We start from the raw sequence: 24,373 nt of genomic DNA on the forward strand, positions 1-24,373 counted from the left end.
AATTCAAGATGGAAATAAAGAGAATTATCATCACCTACTCTGTCAGGTCACTGCAGAAGGCTCTTTGGCACTCCAGCGAGAGCAGTTCGGTTGCCAGGAGACGATAAGTTAATTTTGGAAGGTAATGCCCTCTGAGCAAGTAATGCCATCGTTCTAGATCAGAGCAGAATCTAATGCTCTGTAGTCACAAGCTTGCCTTCTAAAAGGATTTGCCCCTATATCTTACTGGGAATAAGCAAAGTGTGCTGCTGAATTGTCTATTGCTAGCAAAATAAAATCCTGAACAGTAAAATTTTAGGGCATTGTTAAATACTCAGCATAAAATTAATGCTCCAGCAGGCTCATTGAGGTTAGGCCATCTGTTAACTATGCAGGTACATATGTCAAAAGACAGATTGCCAAAACTACGTCTCATGACCTTAAAATAAGAGGGAGACCAACAAAATGTTACAAGGACAAATTCAAAGCAAGTCTTCAACTATGTGTGTAGCATGAATTTCACAATATGGGACATGGTAGCTAAAAGCTTTTGGGACACTAAATATTTACTGGTGCTGTAAAATGACAGGCACATGGACTGCAGTGGTCAGCACATGGTCAGCTCTGATATTGAATGTTTTTGACTTACGTTTAAAAATTGCATAGAAAACCTTTTGTAGGATATATGTACTTCTTGGTTTGTCTGTAGACAAATTCTGTACCTTCTTACATGTTTTTTAGCATGAGTGGGAAAATTACATGATTTTATGATAGTCCTGAAAAGGAACAAAGTTGTTTGCCTGTGTGCATGTATTTCTTTTCCTTAATCACCTCTTATTACATTCAGGACTATGGTATGCAAAGTGGTAATAGAGGAAGGGAGATCTAGAGGAGATGTAAGTGATCACTTTTTTATAAGTACAGTGCTTTTCATCTGAAAGTTCACTGTAGACAGGAAGTGCTCTTATGCAGATTTTACAGATGGGGAAACTGAGGCACAGACCAATTGCCATGAGTTGCCAAGTTACCTATCTCACAAGTGGCCTACTAATACAGCTCCCCTCCAGAGTATCAATCCAGTGTTTCTACTGGCATTTTCTCCACATGCTGGTGCATATATCAAATCCAAGATGTGGAAGGATTTCTGACGTAAAAAGCCTCACCACTTTCATGAGATGTAGAGAAGGGGAAGGATAAGATTCAGTTCCTCCTTGCTCTGCTGTGTTGACATATGCAATGTAGGAGAAGGAGACAGAAGAAGGAAAGAGAATGAGGATAATGGGAGAAAAGAGTGGCAGGAAAACAAAAAAGGCAAAACAAAGATAAATAGAAACAGGAGAATGGTTTTAAAAGGTAAAGAGGAAGAGACTATGAATTTTGGGGTTAGTGGAACAAGCAAAATTTATCTTTTGAAATGGAACTGTAAGTCCAAAAACATTCCTTTCCTTGATTACCTGCAAGCATTGCAGGAGAACAGAGACTAACTTCCTCCTCCTGCTTATCTGCACTCCATTTTTTTCCATTTTATGTATTGATGCTCTTAGCAAAAGCCAATACCTTGTATTTTAGCCTTACTTTTAGGTTACCCCATTTTCTTAAAGTTTGCTAAAAGCCTAAGGCAACAAAATCTAAACCACAGTCTGCTTTTCATGTCATTCCTGATTTTCTACAATGTGACAAAGCTGCATATTTAAAAATACCTCTCAGAATACGTCTCTTCAAAGCTACTTCACCCAACTTTGTTAGTCTGCCCTGATACAATTTTTCTTCAAAATAAAATGGTTTGGGATTTCATTGGCAGTCTATAATTTCGTATAATTTCATACTGTCTTTTCAGTCTGAAAAGTGGGACAGAAATGGATCCATTGTTACTTGTAAATCAAAACATTATCAGCTGTGACAAGTTCATAAAGCAGGAGAAAAGCCTGAAATAAAATTCCATAAGACTGAAAATCATCTTATCTATCTATCTCTTTATTTATTTATTTAAATTCCAGCTATTGCTATGCTCTTCCAATGGTAAATCTTGTAGAGTTTCTAGGAAAAAACAAACAAACAAAAAAACCACAAATGCACACAGAAAAGAGTAGAATCAATAAGCCAATTCGAGGTCACTGGAATAAATGGGAGTAAATTGAAAAAGTATTTTCAAGACATAAAACTCAAAATGTAGTAATAATTGTGGTAGTGATCATCTACAAATAGGAGTTTTCATGTTGCCTGACTAAAGCCTAATAACACTGAATAGGAAAATGCAGGAAGGATGAGAGAAACAGGGATGGCTGAAGGAGTCCTAGCATGCAGATCAGTGGAAACAGAGCATCTTGCATCAGCTACTAGCTAAAGACCATCAAAGGAGATGGTCTTCTAGGAAGAAAATCTTCTCGAAAGCCATGCAAAATGAACAGAGCAATTGACTAAAACAGACTATGGGACTTGCTGTGGGATGTAGGGGGAGAGAATGTATGGGCGACGTGAAACACACGTTTTATGGCAATTGTAGGAATGTGTGAAACATCATTGGGGTTGTTTAGGGTAAAGACTGAATGTACGGGAAGCGAGTGCTCAAGGTGGGCTGCAGAGGAACAAATGCAGTAAATGGGAGAGAAAATGACATCTAATGGGACAGTCAAGTGGGCAGGTGCTCTGTAGGCATGTCTGACTGAGCCCTGGACTTGACCACCTCAGTCTGACCTAACTTCTCATCGATCTTATTGCGAACTGTCTCCTGCATATGTTCGCTCTCTGTCCTGTGTGCGCACACACTTGGGAGCTGCATGCTGGTCCAGCCAGTGGGTAGGAGCAGGGGTCTGACTGCCAGCTGCTGGGGTGGCACCGGGACCAGCAGCTGGGGGAGACTGGGATCTGGGCCTCAGGAGATGCAGTCTGAGTGCCTCCAGCAGCGACCTCACATCTGGTGGGCTGGGATAGGAGACATCCCCTGGATCGCAAAGCTTGCTGGCTTCAGCTACCTCTAGCAGCAACCACTACTGAACTGTTTTTGTTCCTGTTGTGTTTCCTTAAAGGTAATAGACCACTCAATGTTATCATCAATGATACGCAAATCAATACTCATGAAACTAGCAGATATCACAATAATTAGTGTAAAACAGTCTTAATTATTTTCTCAAGAGGGCTATTCAAGAAAAATAAACATTTCATGTAACAAAATGCAAGATAATATAGTTAGGCACAAACAGTACTGACCTTCTCTAGGCCATGACAGTGTGAAAAATAGTAACACTTAAAAAGATGTAGTAGAAAAGCAATACAATGAATGCTTCAATTCTGATGCTGTAGAAAAAGACTACTAGTAGTTTTGGAGTAGTAAACTAGTGAGTAGGAGTAGAAAGGTGATATGACTTGTGTGTGTGACATTTGTTACTTCCCACAAATGAAAGAGGGATTTGAATTCTGTGTAATGAGTCTTAGTCATGAACGCTTCTTCCTGAAGACTATTCATACTGGAGCACTTACATCCAGCCTCTCTTCTACCTACTTAATGTTGCTGAATTATGTTATCTTAATATCCCATTGCATCTGATCTACTGCACATACATACTTTTGTTTCTTTGCCACACATTTTTGCACATTTTCAAGTAGGTAAAGTCAACAAGTCTACCTGACACGTAAAACAGTTGTAAACTGATAACAGAATTACAGTGTTTACACAGGGAAAAAGTAGTAAGGCCCCAGGGAAGAACTGCAAAAATTATTTGAAAATTAGAGAAAATGTTTTATAATAGAGTAATAAGGAACTTAAGGTAACTGAGAGGTGACTTGATTATGGCACATAACTGCCAGGAAATATCATCAGGTAGTAATACGCTCTTCCAATCTAAAAAAAAATAGCATCACAAAAGCCATCATCTGTGAATGTGAACTAAGCAAAGCTGTAATCAGATGTACAATTAGATTTCCACTAGTGTTGATGATAAACTGTTGGAAAAACTGGATGCTTCATGACGTAGGAGACTTGTGAAACATGAGTAACTGGGCTTCCTAGAAAAGTAGAGACAGAATTATTTAGGTTGTGACTTATACAAAGGTGAGATCGGATACAGACTGGTGTCTAGAGACTATGTCATAAAATATTTCTAAGGGTGTTTTAAAGGTGAACTTATTTAGGAGTGCTGATAGACGCTAAGCTTACATGGACCTCCAACAAGAGTTGATGATGGACTTAGAGGTGACTTGCAAAGGATTTTGTTTTGAAATAGAAATTTTCTCTCTCTCTCTTTGTTGTTTTTTTTTGTTTTTTTTTTTTTGTTTGTTTGTTTTTGAGGGGGGTAGGGAGAGCTTTTAAGTTGAGAATAGGGAATTGCATGATAAATGGTGTTACGAATTGTGCTCTGTATAAAACAATCCAGTCCTAGGTTTCTGGTACAGCCTCTTGGCTAGCGCAGCTATCATCAACTCTCACATTTGAACAGAAGCCCAGGACTTGTGATACTATAACAAAATACTCATGATGTTCTGATGTTAAAAGGATATTAGCTAAACCTCTCAGTTTTTCAGTTTTTTCCTTTCGACTCTTGTATCTCCATTATTTCTCCAACTGACAAACCCAGCAGTCGGTGGCTTCCACAGAAAACCAGTTTCTAAACCTCAAATGCTGTAGATTTGCATTGCAGATGCAGTTCACTTTTGTCAGATAATGACCCTTCCAAGATAAAATAATTTTCAGTCCTTACTTATATTTGATACAATTTCCACTACTGTTATTCAAAACATGTTTAGAAATGTTGTTGATCTCAGTGTAAGGGCTGTGCAGTCTGAGAGAATTTTACCAAAATGTATATTATTCTAATATACATTCTGGATATTAACCTATTTTAGAGAAAAGTTATAAACCTGACAAGTGTCAGGAAAGTCTCCAAATTCCAATCTGGTCATGGAACCATTCGTTTTACGCCAGCCAAGGACCTCTGGTAGGACTGAGTTATCCCTCAATTTAAATTGGCATTTGTCACCGACACTTGCAATGTCCAGAAGCATTCTGTTCATTAAATTTCTCCTTGGAAGTCTGCTGAAAGTGAGCTCAATCATTAAGCTGTTCACAAAAAGTCAAACATTATTCTGGGTTCTACTTGATGATTTTTGTATTTATAGGTATCATCAATATTATCACACATAAAAATTAAAAACTTTCAGAGAAGCGTTGAGGATTTCAAGGATTTATGATGATTATCAAAGACTCTTAGGTACATCGATGAAAATAACTGAATCATTTTGCCAGTAAAGGATCTGAAGACAATTAACTTTCTGTCAGCTGCAGTACAGAGAAACTGCTGTGCACTGGGTGTCTCTTGATAGTTTTTGTTATGGAATTCAAGGGCTTTTAAAGCGACAGCAGCTCAGCAACATTTATTCATCTACAGTTCAGAACATGCATTTGCATAAATTGTATTGGGTATTATGGCAAAGGAAAAATACCTGTGGATCAGACATAGAGACTTTTTCCCTCAGAAGGTAAATTCTTAATTAACCTCACAGATGGAACAGAAGCAGTGGAAGGTCTGACGCTAGCCCACTGGTCTCAGTGCAGTTCTTTCAGCTTTACAGTGGGGTATGTAGAGATTCAGGTGCTGTACGCACAGGAGCAATTCACAGGAATCGAGACATTAGGCTTCATTTCTTCTCAGTACTTGGGGGCCTAAGGGAACCATGTGAGTATAACGAGAACAAAGACCCTAGATAATTCTGAGGTGCTTCAATATCTCCTTTCCAGAAGGTTTATTTGTTTTATTAAAGTAGATACGCTATGTAATTTAGTTGATAATAGTGGCACTGAGCCCTGAAATTAAGCAGCAGGGCTAAGGGAGGGTTTTGAGGCAAAACATTTTTCATGCTTGTAAGTAGACATCAGAAACACCCTCTTCCTTTGAAATCTCTTAAGGATTGCCATCTAAAAGGGAATTTTATATAACTGACTAGAATATTGGGTATTTTCAAAGCTCATGTGGGAGAATTGCAGTAATGTAAGAACCAGTAACTTTAATATTCTTGTATTTGTAATTATTGTACAAGAATCACCTCTTCCCCTGAGCAGGCAGCAGTAATGATGATGCACCCCTTAGAAATAAATCAAAAGGTTTCTTAGTGAATATCACCTGCAGCAGTGGGTCTAATGACTCAGTTTCACAATATTCTTACTGTCTTCTTGTAATATCATTTCTATTTTCCAGAACAGTGAAGATAAGTCATGGAGGAATTGTCCTCTAATCATGTGAACAGCCACTCACACAGCTGCTTAACAAGGATTTTAGCAGGAGATGCTTATTCACTGTGACGTCTCACCCAATAAACTGAGATTCTGCAAAACGTACACACATGAAAATCTTCATGCACGTGGGTTGCTTCACTTGCACAGTGACTATTATTCAACAATTAGAGAGCCAAGATCACGAATGAAACTTTCTATTTCTTTAAAGTTGGTAGTTTTTTCCTCAGGGTGGGTAGTGGTGACTTCAGGGGTTTTGAAGAAGAACAGAGAGTAACTCTAAACATTTAAAGTTTAATTCTACTCCTTCCTTAATATCTTCAAGTACAAAAAGCAGCAAAGTATCTGTTGATCTATTTTGACTTTGGAATTTAGTGTTTTTCTCTAAATGCAGCATTGTGTCCATACAGTAGGACTGCAATACATTTATCAGGAGCGTAGAGTGATGTCTCAGAGAGTGGAAATGAATCTGATGCTTCCTACCCACTTCTTGAATGAAGGCGTTCTGAAGCCTTCCATAGTGTTTCATTTCAATCTGCGAGTTCCCTCCCTTTGACTGGGAGTCTTTTCTTGGATCAGTGGGAGGAAACACAGTACTGTGTGACATACACATTTCTGAGAGAGGTCGTGAGAGCCTACTATCTGTGTATGAGTGAGTCTAGACACAAGCTGAAATGGGACCTGAATCCCATAAGGTAGCCCGAGGCCATTTATATTTTTTGTCAAAGAACCTATACATCAGAAACGTGTGACAGGAGGGATCTGGGATGACATGATGCGTTATAACTGATTGTTATTCATTGGTAGATTGGCTTGCAGTGTATCTGTGGAAGTGCTTAAGCTGAGATAATTATCACAGGAATACAACTGCTCTGCTTTGCTTCAAGGTACAGCTCATCTGGAGCAGAGCAGATGCTTTCAGCTGGAGCAGAGCCTGAGCTGTGAGGTACAGCTGGATGCTAGCTGGCTCCATGCTAGTCAGACATCTTCTCAAAGCCAGGAGATGCAACACAGAGACACAAAGATGTCTTAAAACGAGCTCAGCTTGGCTCCAGTTGAGACCCTGTTGCCCCTGGGTTTCTTTACATTTTTAAAGACTGGAGAAAGTGCAGGTAAGGGACTAGGTGAGCACTGAGGCTCAAATACACAGCTGTTATATGTTTTTCTTGCTGCTTGTCTTGAGCATTGCCAAGTTTTCTTCAGGACTTTCACTAAACCCCTAGGGTATGTTGTAAACAAACCTTTGATAATAACCTGTTAGTAACTCCCAGCCAAATTCCAAAGGGAGAGAACCACAGGATTTCTTAAAATCAAAATAGTGCACAGAGAACAGGATGAAATATTGTAAAAAGCCTTTTGAATACTATAAAGAACTTTAAGATAAAATCCACAGCCAAACTGGCATCTTTCCTGCTATGACATATTTTCATAAAAGAATTGAATTGTAGTCTTCATTGCTAGTAAGATTTCAGCAGATCATCAGTTGCCAGGAAACAGGAATGTATAGCTCATACCTGAGGTATGGTATAGATCTGAGACCTAGCTCCTCATTACCTCCTGTATTTATAGCTTTCTTTACCTCATCATTCTCTAAGTTTCAGAGGATTTGGGGGTACAGCTTATTGAGACCCCTCCCCTCAGTTTCAGAAACAGTTGATGCATTTATTTAGTAGTTGTCATACTTTCTATCAAGAAGTTTTGGGTGTCCCTAAATAAGGCCATTCTGATCGATGCTGGTATGCAAAGACATGAAATATTGCAGTTAAAATCTTTTTGCTGTTTCACTCCCGTGAAAATGTAGGCTATCAAGGAAAATTAGTCAGATTAGGAATTCTAACTGCTTTGGTTGAGGCAAGGCAAAGAAAATATTGGCTTGAATGGCAGATGATGAATAAGATATGATTTTCTCTTCTGTTTAAGGAAAAATAAAACATTACTCCCATTAGCCCATCAGTTCCAGGTTAGTCTCATAAAAAGGTCTAAGGACTTTCATTTATTCTGCAGTTAACTACATATTTATGTTCAAATCTTTTGGAAATTAAGAAAAAAAATAAAAAGCAAAAGGATTTGTCAGGAATGTCAGTTTCTGCTCAGAGCAGCTTCATCACAGTTTTTAGAATTAGATTACTTTCTCTCATGCCAAATCAATCAGGAAAGAATTAAAAAAAAACAAAATGATTTTGAAAAGATTTTTCATTTGAATTAGCCAGCAAGATCCTTTAAATAGCAAACCCCACACTACGTTTTTTTCTGAACTTCTTTTCATGGAACCCAATTATGTTAGATTTAAATAGCCTTCGTACAATAGCTTTTTACTTTTTGAAGTACTACCAGACCAGTCAGAAACAGACAATATAATTAGCATTTTTTATTCTCTGGACTCTTAGTAAGGCTGTTACTAGCTTTGATAACATCATGGAGAATGACTCAGGTACACTGTTAGATAATTTTCCATTGTAATTATATGCATAATTTCTAGTATAAAATAAGGCAGATAATTAATGCTTCCTATTCTATTTTAAATATTTTAATATTATTATTAACCCTTTCAAATACTTTTACAGAAATGACAAAAATGAGACTAAATTATAGAACTTGAATTGCTGGATATCCATTGTAAAAAGGTGTATCTTTATCTAAGAAGCTCTAGTCAGCTTTAAGGAAGGGGAATTTTATGTAACAGAGCAAAACGAGAAATTTAGACTAATCCTCTGGCAGAGAGTGGTGTGAAATCAAGACAGAAGGCAATGTCCCTTAACAAATTGACTGGCTAAGAATACAGAGGGGTTGCTTCCTTGAGACAGATGTAGATGTCACAGTGCTCAGCACTGAAAGTCCCACTCTTTCAGACATTCATCTGTCTGATGGCATTAATAGTTCAGCCTCTGCCAAAGCTGATACATATGGTGAGATTTAAGCACATGAGAATGGCATTTGTTTAAGATAGCACACATTAATTGTCTGGAGGATTTGAATTATGGGTTGTGTGGTTTCAGAAGAAGATTCTACCTTTCCCCAGGAGTTAGTTCTCCAAATATGAACTATTTGGCACTTCATATGCACGCAACTCCTGGAAAAGCCTAATCCCTTAAAAAAATCAGAAATTCGGGGATTCAGTAAAGCTGATTTTCAGTGCTCTTCTTGGCCCAGGGAGCTGTAAAGAAAGTGTCGTGGATGTCTATAGAGCCTTCTGAGACTCAGCACAAAGTTACCTAGATGAGGATTTAAGTGAGCTAACTCAAGTGTTGCATGTGGTATACCTCTAAATGTGGATCTCTTTGGTAAGTCAGTTAAGACCCCTGTATTGAAATTCTACTCAAGACGGTCAGAAAAGAAGTTAGATGTTGATGTCAGAGCCATAATGGACTTGCAAATATATCAACAGGCAGTCAAGGCAGAAACAAATGGCTTGGATCCCAACAGCAGTGACAATTCCTGAAAATGCGCCTTTGTGCATTTGTGGTAGGAGGCAGGGGCTGAATAAAAGCATCGTGAGACAGTAGAACAAGAGGTTATCCCTCGGAAACCAAGAGAAGGAGAGGAAGTTAGAACAGTCAGAGCCTAAAACCAGGCATTTTTATCTACAAGTGCAACTGAAGTTGCTTCTGTTTCCAGAAATGTTTCTGAAAACTCCTAAAGAAATGTGGGAACTTGCTAAAAGTTGAGAAAACTCACACACTGTTTTCTTGTTTTTCACAGATGCCTTTATATTTAATGAAGGTAGCTGTCTATGTTGAAATTGCTCTTGCATCTACAGATAGCTTTATAGGTGGCATCTTTGTCATTAAACTGCTTTGAACAATAATGACCAAAGTGATATTTCCCCAGATACCTCTTCTTCATAAACAGAAAAATCTGTTGGTCACATTTTTTCCTTTCCAACAAAAGAATGGGGTAAGCTTGCTACGCCAACAGTAATGACAGCAAAGACTGTCTTGCAGGTCAGGCAGCAGCTTCTTTCTTATGGACTAGAACAATTACCTCTGTCTAGCTGTTATGGTTGTTAGATCTTCTTATTTCAGATGGTCCTTCATAAGAAGTGTGTACGTACTGCCATAAGCTTTTCTTAAAGAGCAGAACCAGCTCTCCCGGATCTTTAAAGAGGCATATTTTCCAAAGCCATATATTTTAGTTTATCTTGAGGTTTTAAAAGGATTTCTGTGGATCTGAGGGACAAATCAGTCAGAGATAACAAAGAGAGCCTTCATGTGTTACTATAAATGGTTTATGAACCTTAGGTTTTCATGGCACATTAAAAATTCATATGAACATTAAATTTAAAATTTAAGTATCTGAACTAGCTAAAAACACTTTTTAAAGCTTGTAAACAGGCAGATATATATCTCTCTACCCAGCAAGGGAGACTTGGGACTTGTGTCCAGATCATCAGGTGTAATATATAGTCAACTCTGAGTCTAAATTTGGTGCTTGGATAAGTACCTCAATCTCTCCTTTTAATCATCCAAAGACAGAGCATGCCAGCAATTTATGTTCACTCTCAAATAGCTTGCTTTTGCCTCACTTACACTAAATTTCTCCAGGCAGGTTTGGACTGATAGCCAGTAACAAGTTAGTCAACTAGAAAGCACTACTGAATATTAGTGGTGGTGAAATTGGACACTGCATTTACTCTGCTATATTCCAGGTTTTGAAAGAAGTTTCACATAGTTGTCTTGCCCTTGATCATCTCTTTTAGTCAAATCACATTGTTTTGGTGGGGCTATATTCCTCTAACCTGACCAGGCTGCTGAGTGTTATGCATGTATTCCAATTTAGTCCGGTAAAATAGCCTGGTAGCAGACAGCACTAGGCAATCCTGGAAGGCAAGTCATCCCAGCATTTTTGGAATGGGACTAACTGCCTTGTGGAGCTGTCTGTCTGTCTGACTCTTTATCTCTTTTCTTTCTGTAAGACGAATGCTTTAGGTACCAAGTGAACCGAGACAAATCCATGAGAGATATCTTTTCTTTTTTTTTTTTTTTTTTTTTTTCCCCACAGAGCAATAGAATAAGAATTTATAAAGTCTTTCTTTTTGTATTAACAAAATGTTGGTGATTAAACTGCTAGGGAAAGAATCTGCTAGTATTCTCTTAACATTTCAATAAGTTAAAGTTATTGACAATAGAACTAGACAGAAGGCTCCATTCATCGTGTAAAACGCCTATCAAGATGGCAAATCAAATATCTTTTGATATGTGCTCATTGGATTTAGTTTGCTGAAATCACTTCTCTGAAGTTCCTGGAATGAGAAGGCTAATAAACTGAAATGCTTTGATGTTGCCAAAAGGAACAGCTCTTTAAGCATTAGCTTTGAGAATTTGTGTGGGATGGAATAAAAGACAAAGGGTTATATATAAAGAATACATAGGGCCGCTCCTTGATAGGGAAGGTCTCCTCACAGACGATGACATAGGCAAAGCAGAGACGCTTAACGCCTTCTTTGCCTCTGTCTTCAATGCCGATGATGGGCTTCAGGACCCAGGGTGCCCTGAGCTGGAGGACCGGGACGGTGGGGATGACAAACTCCCAACCGACCCTGAACGTGTGCGGGATTTGCTACTCCACCTGGATCCCTACAAGTCCATGGGTCCGGATGGGATTCATCCCCGGGTGCTGAAGGAGCTGGCGGACGTCATCGCGGAACCTCTCTCAATTATTTTTCAACGATCCTGGGAGTCTGGAGAGGTCCCGGTAGACTGGAAGCTGGCAAATGTTGTGCCGATTTTCAAGAAGGGTCAGAAAGAAGACCCTAGCAATTACAGGCCTGTCAGTCTCACGTCAGTGCCTGGTAAAATCATGGAGAAGATGGTTCTCGAACTTATTGAGGCGCACCTGGGGGACAAAGCAGTCATTGGTCCCAGCCAGCATGGGTTTGTGAAGGGTAGGTCCTGCCTAACTAACCTGATTTCCTTTTATGATAAGATCACCCGTATGGTGGACCAAGGGAAGCCAGCTGATGTGATTTTTTTGGACTTCAGCAAGGCTTTTGACACGGTTTCCCATAGGATCCTACTGGACAAAATGTCCACCATACAGCTAAATAAAAACATCATACGATGGGTGAGCAATTGGCTAACGGGCAGGGCCCAAAGGGTTATGGTGAATGGGGCTGCGTCAGGCTGGCGGGCGGTCACTAGTGGGGTCCCTCAAGGCTCCATTTTAGGGCCGGTACTTTTCAATATTTTTATAAACGATCTGGATGTAGGAATAGAAGGTATTTTGAGCAAGTTTGCTGATGACACCAAACTTAGAGGAGTTGTGGACTCTGTTGAGGGTGGAAAGGCCTTGCAGAGGGATCTGGATAGGTTGGAGAGCTGGGCGATCGCCAACCGCATGAAGTTCAATAAGAGCAAGTGCCGGGTCCTGCACCTGGGACGGGGAAACCCTGGCTGCACGTACAGACTGGGCGATGAGACGCTGGAGAGCAGCCTAGAAGAGAGGGATCTGGGGGTCGTGGTAGACAGCAAGTTGAATATGAGCCAGCAGTGTGCCCTGGCAGCCAGGAGGGCCAACCGTGTCCTGGGGTACATCAAGCACGGCATCGCTAGTAGGTCGAGGGAGGTGATTGTCCCACTCTACTCTGCGCTGGTGCGGCCTCACCTCGAGTACTGTGTGCAGTTCTGGGCACCACAGTATAAAAAGGACATGAAACTGTTGGAGAGTGTCCAGAGGAGGGCTACGAAGATGGTGAAAGGCCTGGAGGGGAAGACGTACGAGGAACGGCTGAGGGCACTGGGCCTGTTCAGCCTGGAGAAGAGGAGGCTGAGGGGAGACCTCATCGCAGTCTACAACTTCCTCGTAAGGGGGTGTCGAGAGGCAGGAGACCTTTTCTCCATTAACACCAGCGACAGGACCCGCGGGAACGGGGTTAAGCTGAGGCAGGGGAAGTTTAGGCTGGACATCAGGAGGGGGTTCTTCACAGAGAGAGTGGTTGCACACTGGAACAGGCTCCCCAGGGAAGTGGTCACTGCACCGAGCCTGACTGAATTTAAGAAGAGATTGGACTGTGCACTTAGTCACATGGTCTGAACTTTTGGGTAGACCTGTGCGGTGTCAAGAGTTGGACTTGATGATCCTTAAGGGTCCCTTCCAACTCAGGATATTCTATGATCCCTATGATCGCTCTATGATATTTTCTTTATTGTACTTAAATTTGGAATTCTAGGGAGAGTCTTCCAATAAAGAGGTGTTGCAGTTTTGAAAAGCTGAGAGAAAGAAAAATGAAAATATCTATAAACAAGGCTCTCCTACAAAAGAGAGAAAGCACTAATTGATATACGTGTAATATAAATGTATATGTTTTAAATGCTCTCTGACAGACTTTGTACAAAATGTCAAATATTCAAATATTTTAAAGTTATTTGTTTACCTGATTCCAGGTGGTAAGGAGTTGCTCCTTGTTGCAGAAGTGAGCATAATCATCACAAGTATGTGCATAAGTAGAAAGGAATGCACCCAGTTCTGTAATATAATTTTATACTTCATGGCTTGTCCTTGGCAGCCTGCTGATTTAAGGCATCCTCTGCTATGAAGGTGCAGTTTGTGCAAGAGGAAGATGCAGACAGATGGCGGTGTCAGATATTGTGCCTTGGAGAAGATGCTGTGGGTGTTACAGGACTGGTAGTTCTCCTCCTAGCTTATGAACTTGTGCTTTTCCTCTGTCGGCTTCCTCCCCATGGATCCCTGTTACCTCTGACAGGAGGCTCAGTTAGATGTGAGCACTTTCACTTACTTTTCCTTTGTGGAAGCAAGGGTAATCAGTGAAGCAGCACAACAGTAGCATATTACTGGCCAAACAGTGACCAGGTGGATAAAACTTCCTGGCAGCTAAAATCAAAATTTGCTGGCTGTATCTATCTCCATTATGAAGATGTTATAAAGGCTACAGTGTTGATTAGAAAGGCATCTCCATGGTGAAAATCTTGTCCCTATCTTTCCTTATCTTTCATATCCTACAAAATTGGCAGTCTTGATCTGAGAATGGCACGGCTCTCAGGCAATCAGTAATCGCCTGTCAGGATAATGGTCGCTAAGAGCAGAAAATGTTGCATGAAGAATATGCCCACCATCCTCCAAAAAGCGTTTGTGTTTCAGACCAGTAATATTCTCCCTGAGTGAAGCAATTACTCTCAGAACCTGCTACATTTTCTACTTGGAGTCCTGAAAATCCTCAGAAGTGAAACAGAAAACTCCTGGGGCTTGGACATGTAGTGAAGAAACCATTTCCTTGTGAATATTCACCTCAGAAAGAAGCTGCCTTCATTCAGCCCAACCATTCAGTCATTTTGTGATCACAGGATGATCCTATGATCTTGACAACTAATCTCCTGAAAGGTTTGTTTGCATGCTCTTCCTCTGCAAGAGACCCACTTTATTGCAAGACTCCTTCATAAGGTCACCCATGCTCATGGAAAGGCTTTAGAGTCTTTAGGATATGTTTAGAAGGGGTGACACACCAAACCTTCCAGTCACAGCGTGGAATCCAGCTGCTACATCAAGTGGGCAATTGGGCTAGGATGTCCTCTAAACTCATCTCCAGCATCAGGTACGAGATTGGGGTGCAAGGGCACAGCAAAATAGGCAACGGACTTTGACAGATGCTATACCCCTCATACTAATCATATGCTTCAGAAGTGGTTCAGATGCTTAGATGATGAGTACAGGTTGAGAATCTGTTTAGAACAGGAAAACAGTGAAATGAACAAGCAAGGCATATAAAAAACAAAAGCATTGTATTTACAACAATACCAAACAGAAACTAGGCAAAATATCATGTCTCTGGGAGAAGAGCAGTGATAATTTCTGATGAATGTGTTTCCATTATTATAAATGAACAAAGGCTTTAAAGCAAACTGTGCAGTAATACCAGTGAACTAATAATGCTGCAGTAGAGATGGCTACAATTCTGTTAAAACCCAACAAAATCATGCTTCTACAAGTATTTAAAATTAATCTATATGTAGTATGTTGAACAAAGCAAGTCAAGTTTCTAGTTGGGTGTAAGTTTACTAAAGCAGTGGAAAAATCTCAATGGGCACCTCACATTAGTAGCATGTGCAAACTTGGAGGTGGAGTCTGTTCTTGAGATTCTTACTTGGAATCAACAAAGAAAACCTTATTTTTATTTTTTTTTCATGAAAGGATAGGGCTCATAAATCTAAGTATTCCTTTATTTTATCATCTGATCTGCTTTCTGAACTCCAGCTGAACAGATCTGAGTAGATCTCATATTGCCTAAAGAGATCTTAGGCACTCAACTGAAGGTAGCAGGGCTCAGTCCAGTGGTCTAAGTTTAGTGGTCTAACTTTAATGCCATTTGTGATGACCTTGGGGATCCTGCCAGGCACCCACAAGCTGCTGCTGTACAGTTCCTGCATTGTATTTTTCAGTCTTGTGGGGATATTTCAGGTACACAGGTCCCACTGTGCAGCCACCTACATGGAGATTTCTTAATCTGTGAGGAAATACTTGTAGTGCAATTCGTGTAACTAAACATATCGTCAAACAGATGGCTCGGCATCATCAATATGTCTGATTTAGGGGGAACTGTTTAATTGTCCATGTGTACGAGCAGGGATGTGCTTATCAAGTTCTAAAAAACTTCCCTGTGGGTGCAGAACTAGTGCACAGCCACATGGCAGGTATGACTGCCAGTAGTTAAACTGGTAGAAGCAAACCAAACACTTTTTATGTAAGCGTATCCAGAGGAGGTAAATGGTGCATTCCACTATTAAAACAGTGATGAAATGGCTGTGAAGATGGTGAATGGTACATGATCATCATGGTATACAAACAGAAACACTTTCTATCTGTGGAAAAAAAAGGAAACTGGAGTTTTCTTCTTGTTACGCTGTTCTTCTATGCACAAAGCAACGTCTTTAATCCACCTCCATTTTCTCCTCCTGGTTTTCAACTAACTCATTGCTTTCCATAAGTGAGCAGCTTTCAGAGCTTTTCACCTTCTTTAAGGCCATTAGCAATTGCCTCAGTAATATCTGCTGCATCTGGAAAGAAAATTCTATTTTATAACAAGACCTACACGGCTTTAGTTTGTGAGGGGTGGGCATGTCTGAGCTCAAACTGAATCAGAGAAACAGGGCATAGGAATCTTTTCAAGTAAATAGGACCTAGCTCTACATCTATACTGGCAATGAAAAAAATAAATAAAATCAAGAACCTGGGCTCAACCACTATGCTCCAATTGTCCAAACTGTTTAGGTATTAGCATACTTTCTGCAATATTTTGGTGGATAATGGTTAGGATTTCATAGAATCATCATAGGGTCATTAAGGTTGGAATGTAGCACAGCAGACGACAGTCCTCTAACTTCTGTCCCTTCTGATACAGATCAGTCATTTCCCTTCAGATCTTTCTCACAATTCCTGTCAAAATATAGAGGTGCTAACATAAAGCATCCTAGTGCCCCAAAAAATATTTTAGACATCGGTTTGGTTTGAAGATTTTTGGGGGACTACATTTTAACCACATCTTTCTTTTCCTCATGCCAGGTGCCTATCCTGTCAATGGCCATTCTCTCCAGGCCTAGAAGCTCTAAGTGAGATCCACAGAGAAGAATCATGTTAACTTCCCCTCCCGTCCGGTGGCATTGAGTGTAACAACATTTTGCTTCCAAAAGAGACATCTAAAAGTCTTTGGAAAGTGAGCTGTATGGGTAAGTCTAAAATGGCTGATGATTTGAATGTCTGTTAAAATTCTATTATGCATTTTGGGGGATCGTACTGGTGTTATGAACTAATAGAGATACCGGAAAGTGAACTTACAACTCTAGTGAAATAAGGAAGGTAAGTTTTCAAGGTTCCTATCTAGAATATAGACTGGGGTGTGTTCTCATGGTGTTTACACCTGGAATATACACGCATGAAGTTAACACAATACTTCTTTCCTAGCTGTCATGCAGTTTGGACAGGAGGGTCTAACTGGGGTGCGTTGTGTATATTTTCTGCTTCTTGATGATCAGAAGGAATTCAGTGAGACTAACCCCCCTACCACCACTGAAACACATTGATGGATGGGACAACAGAGCCTAATGCACTGGGCTGACATGAGCATTTTGGTTTGTTTGTTCCTGACATATTTCAATGGTGTCCACTGTGTAGCTGTATGTTGCTACTGCCAGCATGACATATTTACTCTGGCTCTTAGTGGTGCATGGAGGGACTGGTGGGATCTAAGGACACATAAACTTTTTGCACAGCTGTAGGGATATTTGCAATATTTTCATTAAAGCCTTGCCACTTCTGCATGCAAGCAGTGCCATAATCATCAGAGGAAAGCAGTACTTCCAGAAGTCTCTGCATCAGTTCTGGGTTCTGGATGATACCTGGCTAGGCAGGCACAAACTGCTGCGGGCACTCCTCAACTCCAAAATTACATGAACCCAAAACAAATACTGTATGTCATCTCTCTGGCAATAGATGTGCAGTCCTAGACAACTAAATCATGCCCTAAAATGACTGTGGAACTGCACTGGAGATCAGGTCTGTTGTTATTGTAGACTTAAAATGACCAGTTTCAAAAGATAGATGCAGCACAATACAGTCAGCAATATCTACTGAGTGCACAGTAGAGTTAGTTATCCTGCTAGAGTTTGTTATGGTGTCTCCTTAAAACCTCAGTGATTCTAGTATGTATTGGCTAAAATAATTCCGTAGAACAATTTCCAAATCCACCATAGATGAACTAGCATATGTTAGTCATATGTGATATTTTCTTGAGGAGGATAAAATCTTTTGCTTTTCAAAACAATAGAATTATTATTGAGTGCTTGTAAAAAAGCTATTTACTTTTTGCAGACAGAATTTTCTTAAAATTGGCCCAGACAGAAGGTCTGTCTATCCCACAGAAATTTTCATAGTCTATGTAAAGTCCTTCCAAATTCAGGAAAAGTGTTATATTTGTATATGGATATCCAACCTTAAAGTTTATGTACAGTAAAAGAAAGGAGAACTGAGTTTTGAGGAAAAAAATAGCTTAAGTCCTTGCTATGTTCTTGCCTTGAATCTTGTTTCCATTGCATTAATATTAAGAGGCACATATGCAGCTTTTGTCCATAAGATTCAAATGGTCGATAATCTAAGTTGTCTGATTTCTGTCAAAAAATTGTTATATTTTCCTGTTGGAGTGTCCCCATGAAGACCGAAGAATTACATCCTTGGCAGTAAGGAGGCAAGTATTTTTTGCATACAGCAGCAGAGGATTACTTGATGTACCAGGCTGGAGTGGTGATCCATTGTGGCTAATACCATTCTCATAATCACCACAATTTTCTAAATGAAGCAGAAGAAGTAATACAGCTACAGTTGGTGTGATGTCACAGACAACACAGAAAACCTGCTTTAGTTGAATTTGTTTGCCTTGTCAGGTCAGTTTACCAAAGATTGTTTCATAATTTACCCTCAGCAACTCCAGTGTTTGCTACCAAATAGTTTTTAAGACAAACATCCACTGCTTATTTTTTTCTCAGTGGATAGTAAAATGAGAACAGACAAATTAGGTAACTTACAAAACACCGTCTTTGTTCCCAGTGGTGCATTTGAACAATAAAATTCCTCATAAATGCCATATTGACAGCTTACCAGAAAAGACTTTATTTCTGTCCTATATAATAGATGCTGATTTTAAGCAACGTTCAAAAACACTTGTTGATGGTTCTGTTTCTGCAGTGTTTCAATCTTCCTCAATCTACTGAAATCACACGACAGCTGAGCCACATATACCTATTTCCAAAATGTGAGCATCATGGGCTGCACTGTATGTGAAATTGATAGCAGTCATTGTATCTTTCAAACCCAGTAATTCAGTTGTCAAAAGACCCAGATATATTTTGCTCAAATTCTAACTAGATTTGTAATGCACCTGGTAACCTTTCAGAAACACAGAAATTTTACTTCTGCCAAAATGAGCATTAAGAATACTAATATAGGTCAAGCAGTTTGCTGTTGGTATGAGCAACAGCATAAGTAACCCATAATTTGCATCCAAAATGAATAATGAGTGGCTGCCACTGTATGATTTAAGACTCTCTAAATAAAAAAGAAAGCAATAAGGAAATAATAATTAAAAAAAGGTAATTGAAAAGACAAAAAAAAAAAAAAAGGAACAATACAGCTGAGTTGCTTTTCTTGCTTAGGTGTGATACCGAGGTGAGAAAGAAACTGTGGAGGTGAGTGGAGTCTTACATAAAGCACTGGAAAACCTGCAAGATCCGAGCAGAACAAAGATCTCTTAATCTTTTTGTGAGCACTTCAGAGCTTAATCAGCAGAGTCTAAAGCAATAATACAAAATCTGGTTTCCCACATCTCCTGGGATATCCAGTCAAAAGATTGGCAAGACCCTGTTAATAAAGGGTGTAGAGTAAAATTTGCCACCATACGTAGCTGTTTTTGTTCTCTGAATGATGCCTACCCATTGTTCTAGTTTCCTTAAGTTGTTTCTAGGTTGAAAGGCTAAAGCAGTCTGGGATGGAGGTCAACATCTAGAACATTAAGTTGAGTTCTGGGGCTTTTTCATGAACTTTTTCTGTGTTTGGGAACAAATAATTTGATCTCCTGTGACATGATGATTCTTAATATCTTAATGCAGGAAGCAGAGTTTGTTTTCCAAAGAATAGTAGGAGCATTAGAGGCCTGCAACTTCCTCGACCCAGGGAAGGACAAGGATCTGCATCTACTACAGAAGTGCACTTTTCACTCTCTCTTTGCTTTCTTTTACCTTTATTTTTCTCTGGAACTGAATTTCTGTTCATACTTGAACATTCAGTGAAGTGCATTTTTATTATATACTTCAATTCAGATCAAAATGTCAAAACACTACAGGAAAGTAATCTTTATTCTTAGCCACACAAATGCAAATGCTTGAAAAGGCTGTCCTTGTGAAATGTCACTTTTTGCAGAGGCAAGGAATTTAAGCAGAGTGTTTTGTCTTGTAAAGAGACTGCCATTGAATAGTAATTAGTCCTTATAAGGTAAATAAATCCAACTCTTCTTCCCTGACTGCCAAGTAGGATTTTATTGGTTCAGGATATTGGAATGCAGCTCAATGCCTGACAACATGCCACCCCAACATCTATGGTGTGGGGATGTCAGCAGTCCTGAAACACTTGTGTTCATCTGTGTCCAACACAGTTAGGCACAAAATTATTTCATGTTGTTTCTGATTTGCATATTTTATTAACAAATGCTCTGTCCCTTTGATACCACACACAAACACACATATACACACAAAAAAACAAACAAACAAACAAACAAAATACACCAGAAAACCCACCCAAACTTCTCAAACTTCTGCTTCCGAAAACTGACATTACAAAATAAGGGAGAGGAAGGATGATAACAAAACAAAATTCAACAAAAAACCTGCATCGAAGCAGATGTTCTCAATATGATTGATAAAGATTTTTATTTTATCTGTGCTCATTGTTCTTCCAAAATTTTGTCTCAACTAGTTTCATAACTGGTTCAAGTCAAAACTACAATATGTATGCAGTACAACTTAACGGTGTGTAGATTTTACCCATCCTTACTGTCACTTGGCAATGTTTTCAGCTGATATTAGTGTTGTATTTTATCGATTTATGGATTTGGGGTCTGGAACTGTGCTTCCTGGAAAATAGTTAGTAGGTCTTCTTGGGTAAGATAGGACACAGTAAGTAAGGAACTGGCACCTTAAGGAGCACTGCCTTCTTATACAGATTTCTTGGATCAACTGTTGCCTTTCATATTAATTTTCTGATTAGTCTCTCTGTAACACCTGTGCAGTTGTATCTTACATCAGTCTCTGACTGTGAAACAAGAAAGGAAATTCTCTTGTGGTCAGTTCTGCTTGCTTTACCTCTTGCAACATCTATATTGAAATCACAAAGACTTGTGCTAGTAAGGTGAACATGAGCTGGCCTGTAAAGCTTGGTTATAATACTTAAGTATTAAATAATGGTACTTAGCACTTACGCAACTTAATGCTTGATAATCTTCAAAGCACTTTACAAATCTTAACCAGTTAATCCCCACAGCAACTCTGTGTGGTAGGTTATGAAGGCCGCACATTGAAAATCTCCTGCAATATGAGCTTGCCTGCATAATAAATATATGTGAAAAAAATATCTGCGCAGTTATGTCCCTGAAGTCAAGAGTTTACTGGACTGTAACACAGTTGCATGCTCTGCTTTCGATAAATTAGTTCTGCTTTCTTATACTCTGCATTGTGACCCAGCACACAGTATTGCCACAAATTTGATGATATTTATTATTATTAAAACTCCTGGAAGCAAATAAGCAGGGAATCATAACTTTTATCCAAGAAATCAAGTTTCTAGAGCTGATGATTGCAAAGAAAACACATGGGGAAGGGCCAGGAAGCTTCTAAATACTGAAGCTCTCAGGACATTAAGTACCATTTTTGAAAATATGAGTCTTGTGTTATCGGGATCAATTGGCAAACTTATACTTGTATTTAAAGCTGAAGGGAACTTAAGGCTTCAGAGACTCCACTTCATTTAGGAAACAGTATACTTTTCTAGAACAAATTTTCTTTTAATTTTCATGTGCAAGAAAAAGAATATTGGATAGTTATTGCTTTAGTTTCTTTCAGGCCAAAAATTTCCAGTGAAATGGAAATAACTGCTTTTAGTCCACAGCAATAATGTTAACTTACTACATCTGATAATATCACAAATGCCATTGGTTCTAGTCTTTGTTAGTTCTACTGGAAAACTCTTTTAAACAACATTACAATTTGAAGATAACATTATAATTTTATGTGAAGGCCAAATTCACCTGCCAGAGGTGTAAGTTATTAGCTCATGGCTGCATGTCAAGTATCTCCATTAAAAAGTAAGCCTCTGAAAAGTGAAAAGCCTTTGGAATGCCTAGCACAGAAAGGAAGCAATGGCTTTCATTGTCGAGGCCTAGTGGCAAGAGAGCCAGATACCAACTGATTATCAATATAGCTGTCAACTTACTATCTGTTGACATCAACAAAAGTTCAGCAATTTGCCAGGATGTCTACGGAGTCGGTGTGACATTATTTATAAATACAGTGTGATCCTTCCCCTCGAAGACAGCAGGGAACTGAATGCCTTCCTTTTGCTTTCATCTACAACTGTCTCTGTCTGAAAAGCTGATATTTTGAGAGCTGGTACCTTGGAAGAAAGCAGCTCTATGATAATGTGTAGACTGACCTCAATTCCTTAATTTCCTTCTGGTTCAGCCTGTAAACTTTTATTTGTTTTCTACTCTGTTTCTTCCTGCCTCTGTTCTCCCTCCTTTTGTCTTCATTCCTTTTTCTGCCTTTGGAGAAAAACAACAAGTAACCTTTGAAGGAATAATTAGCAATCTCTGAGACCCCAAAGTAAAAAATGTTGCCTGATGCTCTGGTAAAATGCTTAACTAAGGGTAAGAGTTTCAGGCAGATGAGGCAAAGAGATGTTTCCACATGAGAGATGACAAGGGATGAGCAGAAAAGAGACCCTAGAAAGCAAAGAAATAAATGGATGGAACACAGGAGGAGACCTAATTAGCCAGTCTCACATGCTTGCCACTACATAATTTCAAATGCTCCAAATGGAGCCTGGCGTTCTGCAGACAAGCTCATAATTAAGTACAGAGTTGCAATGCACATGCACAAGAGGTCTGAATTAAGGTTTCGTGGGTAGCCTTCTGGCTTTCCCAACCTTTGGCCACTTAATTTAGTGACCTAAATATTTTTTAATATAGAAAAAATTGATTTTGATGAGATCTTGTAACTGTTTAGGGAGGAGGGGTTGTTAAGGAGTGCAATTTCTTGTACAATTATAGATGCCTACTACTTCGAAGGAAAAAGTATTCTATTTTTATTCTGCATATATTTGTGTACCATGCTGAGTCCATAATACCTTTTCTTTTTCCTTTTTTTTTCCTAAAGTGCATTAAGCTACATGACTAACATCTAATTCAAATGCATCAGAAGCAGGAAGTCTGCCAGAGTTTATAGGACCAGCAGATAATCATGGTTTTAAAGAGTGCCCAGAAAAGAATAGATCCTGAGGGGAAAGGCTGCATGAATTCACTATGGAGGAGTTTTAGGAAAGTCTACATCAGAATCTTTTTCTAAGAGGCAGTTTTTTTCAGACTGAAGAGGTTTAAAAAACAGTCAATAATTATGTCAATACATTACATGGACCAGATGGTATTCACACTTGAGGAATTTTTAGGAAACTCGGGTATGGATTTACTGGAGGTACTGAACTATGTAGCCTTTTCCTGAAATCAGCTGTGGTACCTGAAGACAGAAATGCAATAAATATGATGGCATCTTGCAAAAAGGGTCTCTGAGGAAACTGGGGAATGGCAGACCCTAATTTGTCCATACCAGTCAGTTTAGCTGACACCACATTACAGGATAAAATTAGCAGGCATGGAACAACAGGGTGCAAGTCGACACAATCTTTGTAAAGGACAGTCATGCCTTATAAATCAGTCAAAGCTCTTTGGAGGAGCTAAGAAGGTTAACTGTGATTTAGCTGATTGCCCTGACTGTTGAATATCTTGATAGTAGAGACCAAGAGCTTAAAGGTTTCTCTGTGGCTTTGGTATATTGAATAGAATATTGCTTCCTATGTCTTCATTGTAGTTTTTCTCACCTTTTTCTTATGCTCTTCAACTGTTGGTGTTGGTTTTGGGTTCAGGTGGCTTGTCAAAATAAAATAATACTTCAGTACCCTTGGTACTTGGTGTGATGCTGTGCCGTGTTACCTGCCTGTAGGAGTGGCTCATAGTATTTTTGGGCTCCTCTCTCTGTATTTATCCGTAACCTCTTATACAGAAATTATAAGTTCCCAGGACAGGACTGTCATTGGGATCCTGGGCACGGGGCTGCAGTTCTGTGCCCCAGCGTGATGGATATGGCTAAATATCTGAAAGTATGGAGCCAACCTGCCATTTTTCAACTCCTGGAACAGGCGGCGGTGCCGGGAGAGACTCTCGGGACGGGAAAACCTTGAGGGCACTCGGAAAGGTTATCCCGAGCTTAACCTTTACCCCAGCAAGGGCTGATGGCGTGTTATCCCCGGGCGGCTTCCCCCCCGTCCCCACCTCCCTCTCCATCAGCACCACCCTCCTCCGTGCCTCTGCGGGAAGGCGCCTGGGAGATGAGACCGTAAGGAGAAGAGTTAATA

The 24,373-nt window shown here is 39.6% G+C and overlaps 1 protein-coding gene across 4 annotated transcripts in view; it reads left to right on the forward strand.

The window, feature by feature from the left end:
• The window catches only part of TRMT9B (tRNA methyltransferase 9B (putative)), a 117,826-nt gene that overhangs the window by 67,899 nt on the left and 25,554 nt on the right, over nucleotides 1-24,373 (forward strand). For 3 of the 4 annotated variants that reach the window (XM_068680389.1, XM_068680388.1, XM_068680387.1), the window contains one exon: nucleotides 16,712-16,875. Coding sequence is in view for 1 of the 4 variants with exons in the window: in XM_068680385.1 (XP_068536486.1) it covers nucleotides 24,251-24,354 (104 nt within the window). In the remaining 3 variants the exon portion in view is untranslated. Of the gene's footprint in view, nucleotides 1-16,711; nucleotides 16,876-24,020; nucleotides 24,355-24,373 lie in introns of those variants that run through there. The other variant, XM_068680385.1, reaches the window with a different exon arrangement.

Source organism: Anas acuta, chromosome 4, assembly GCF_963932015.1.
Source record: "Anas acuta chromosome 4, bAnaAcu1.1, whole genome shotgun sequence".
NCBI classification, from domain to species: Eukaryota; Metazoa; Chordata; class Aves; order Anseriformes; family Anatidae; genus Anas; species Anas acuta.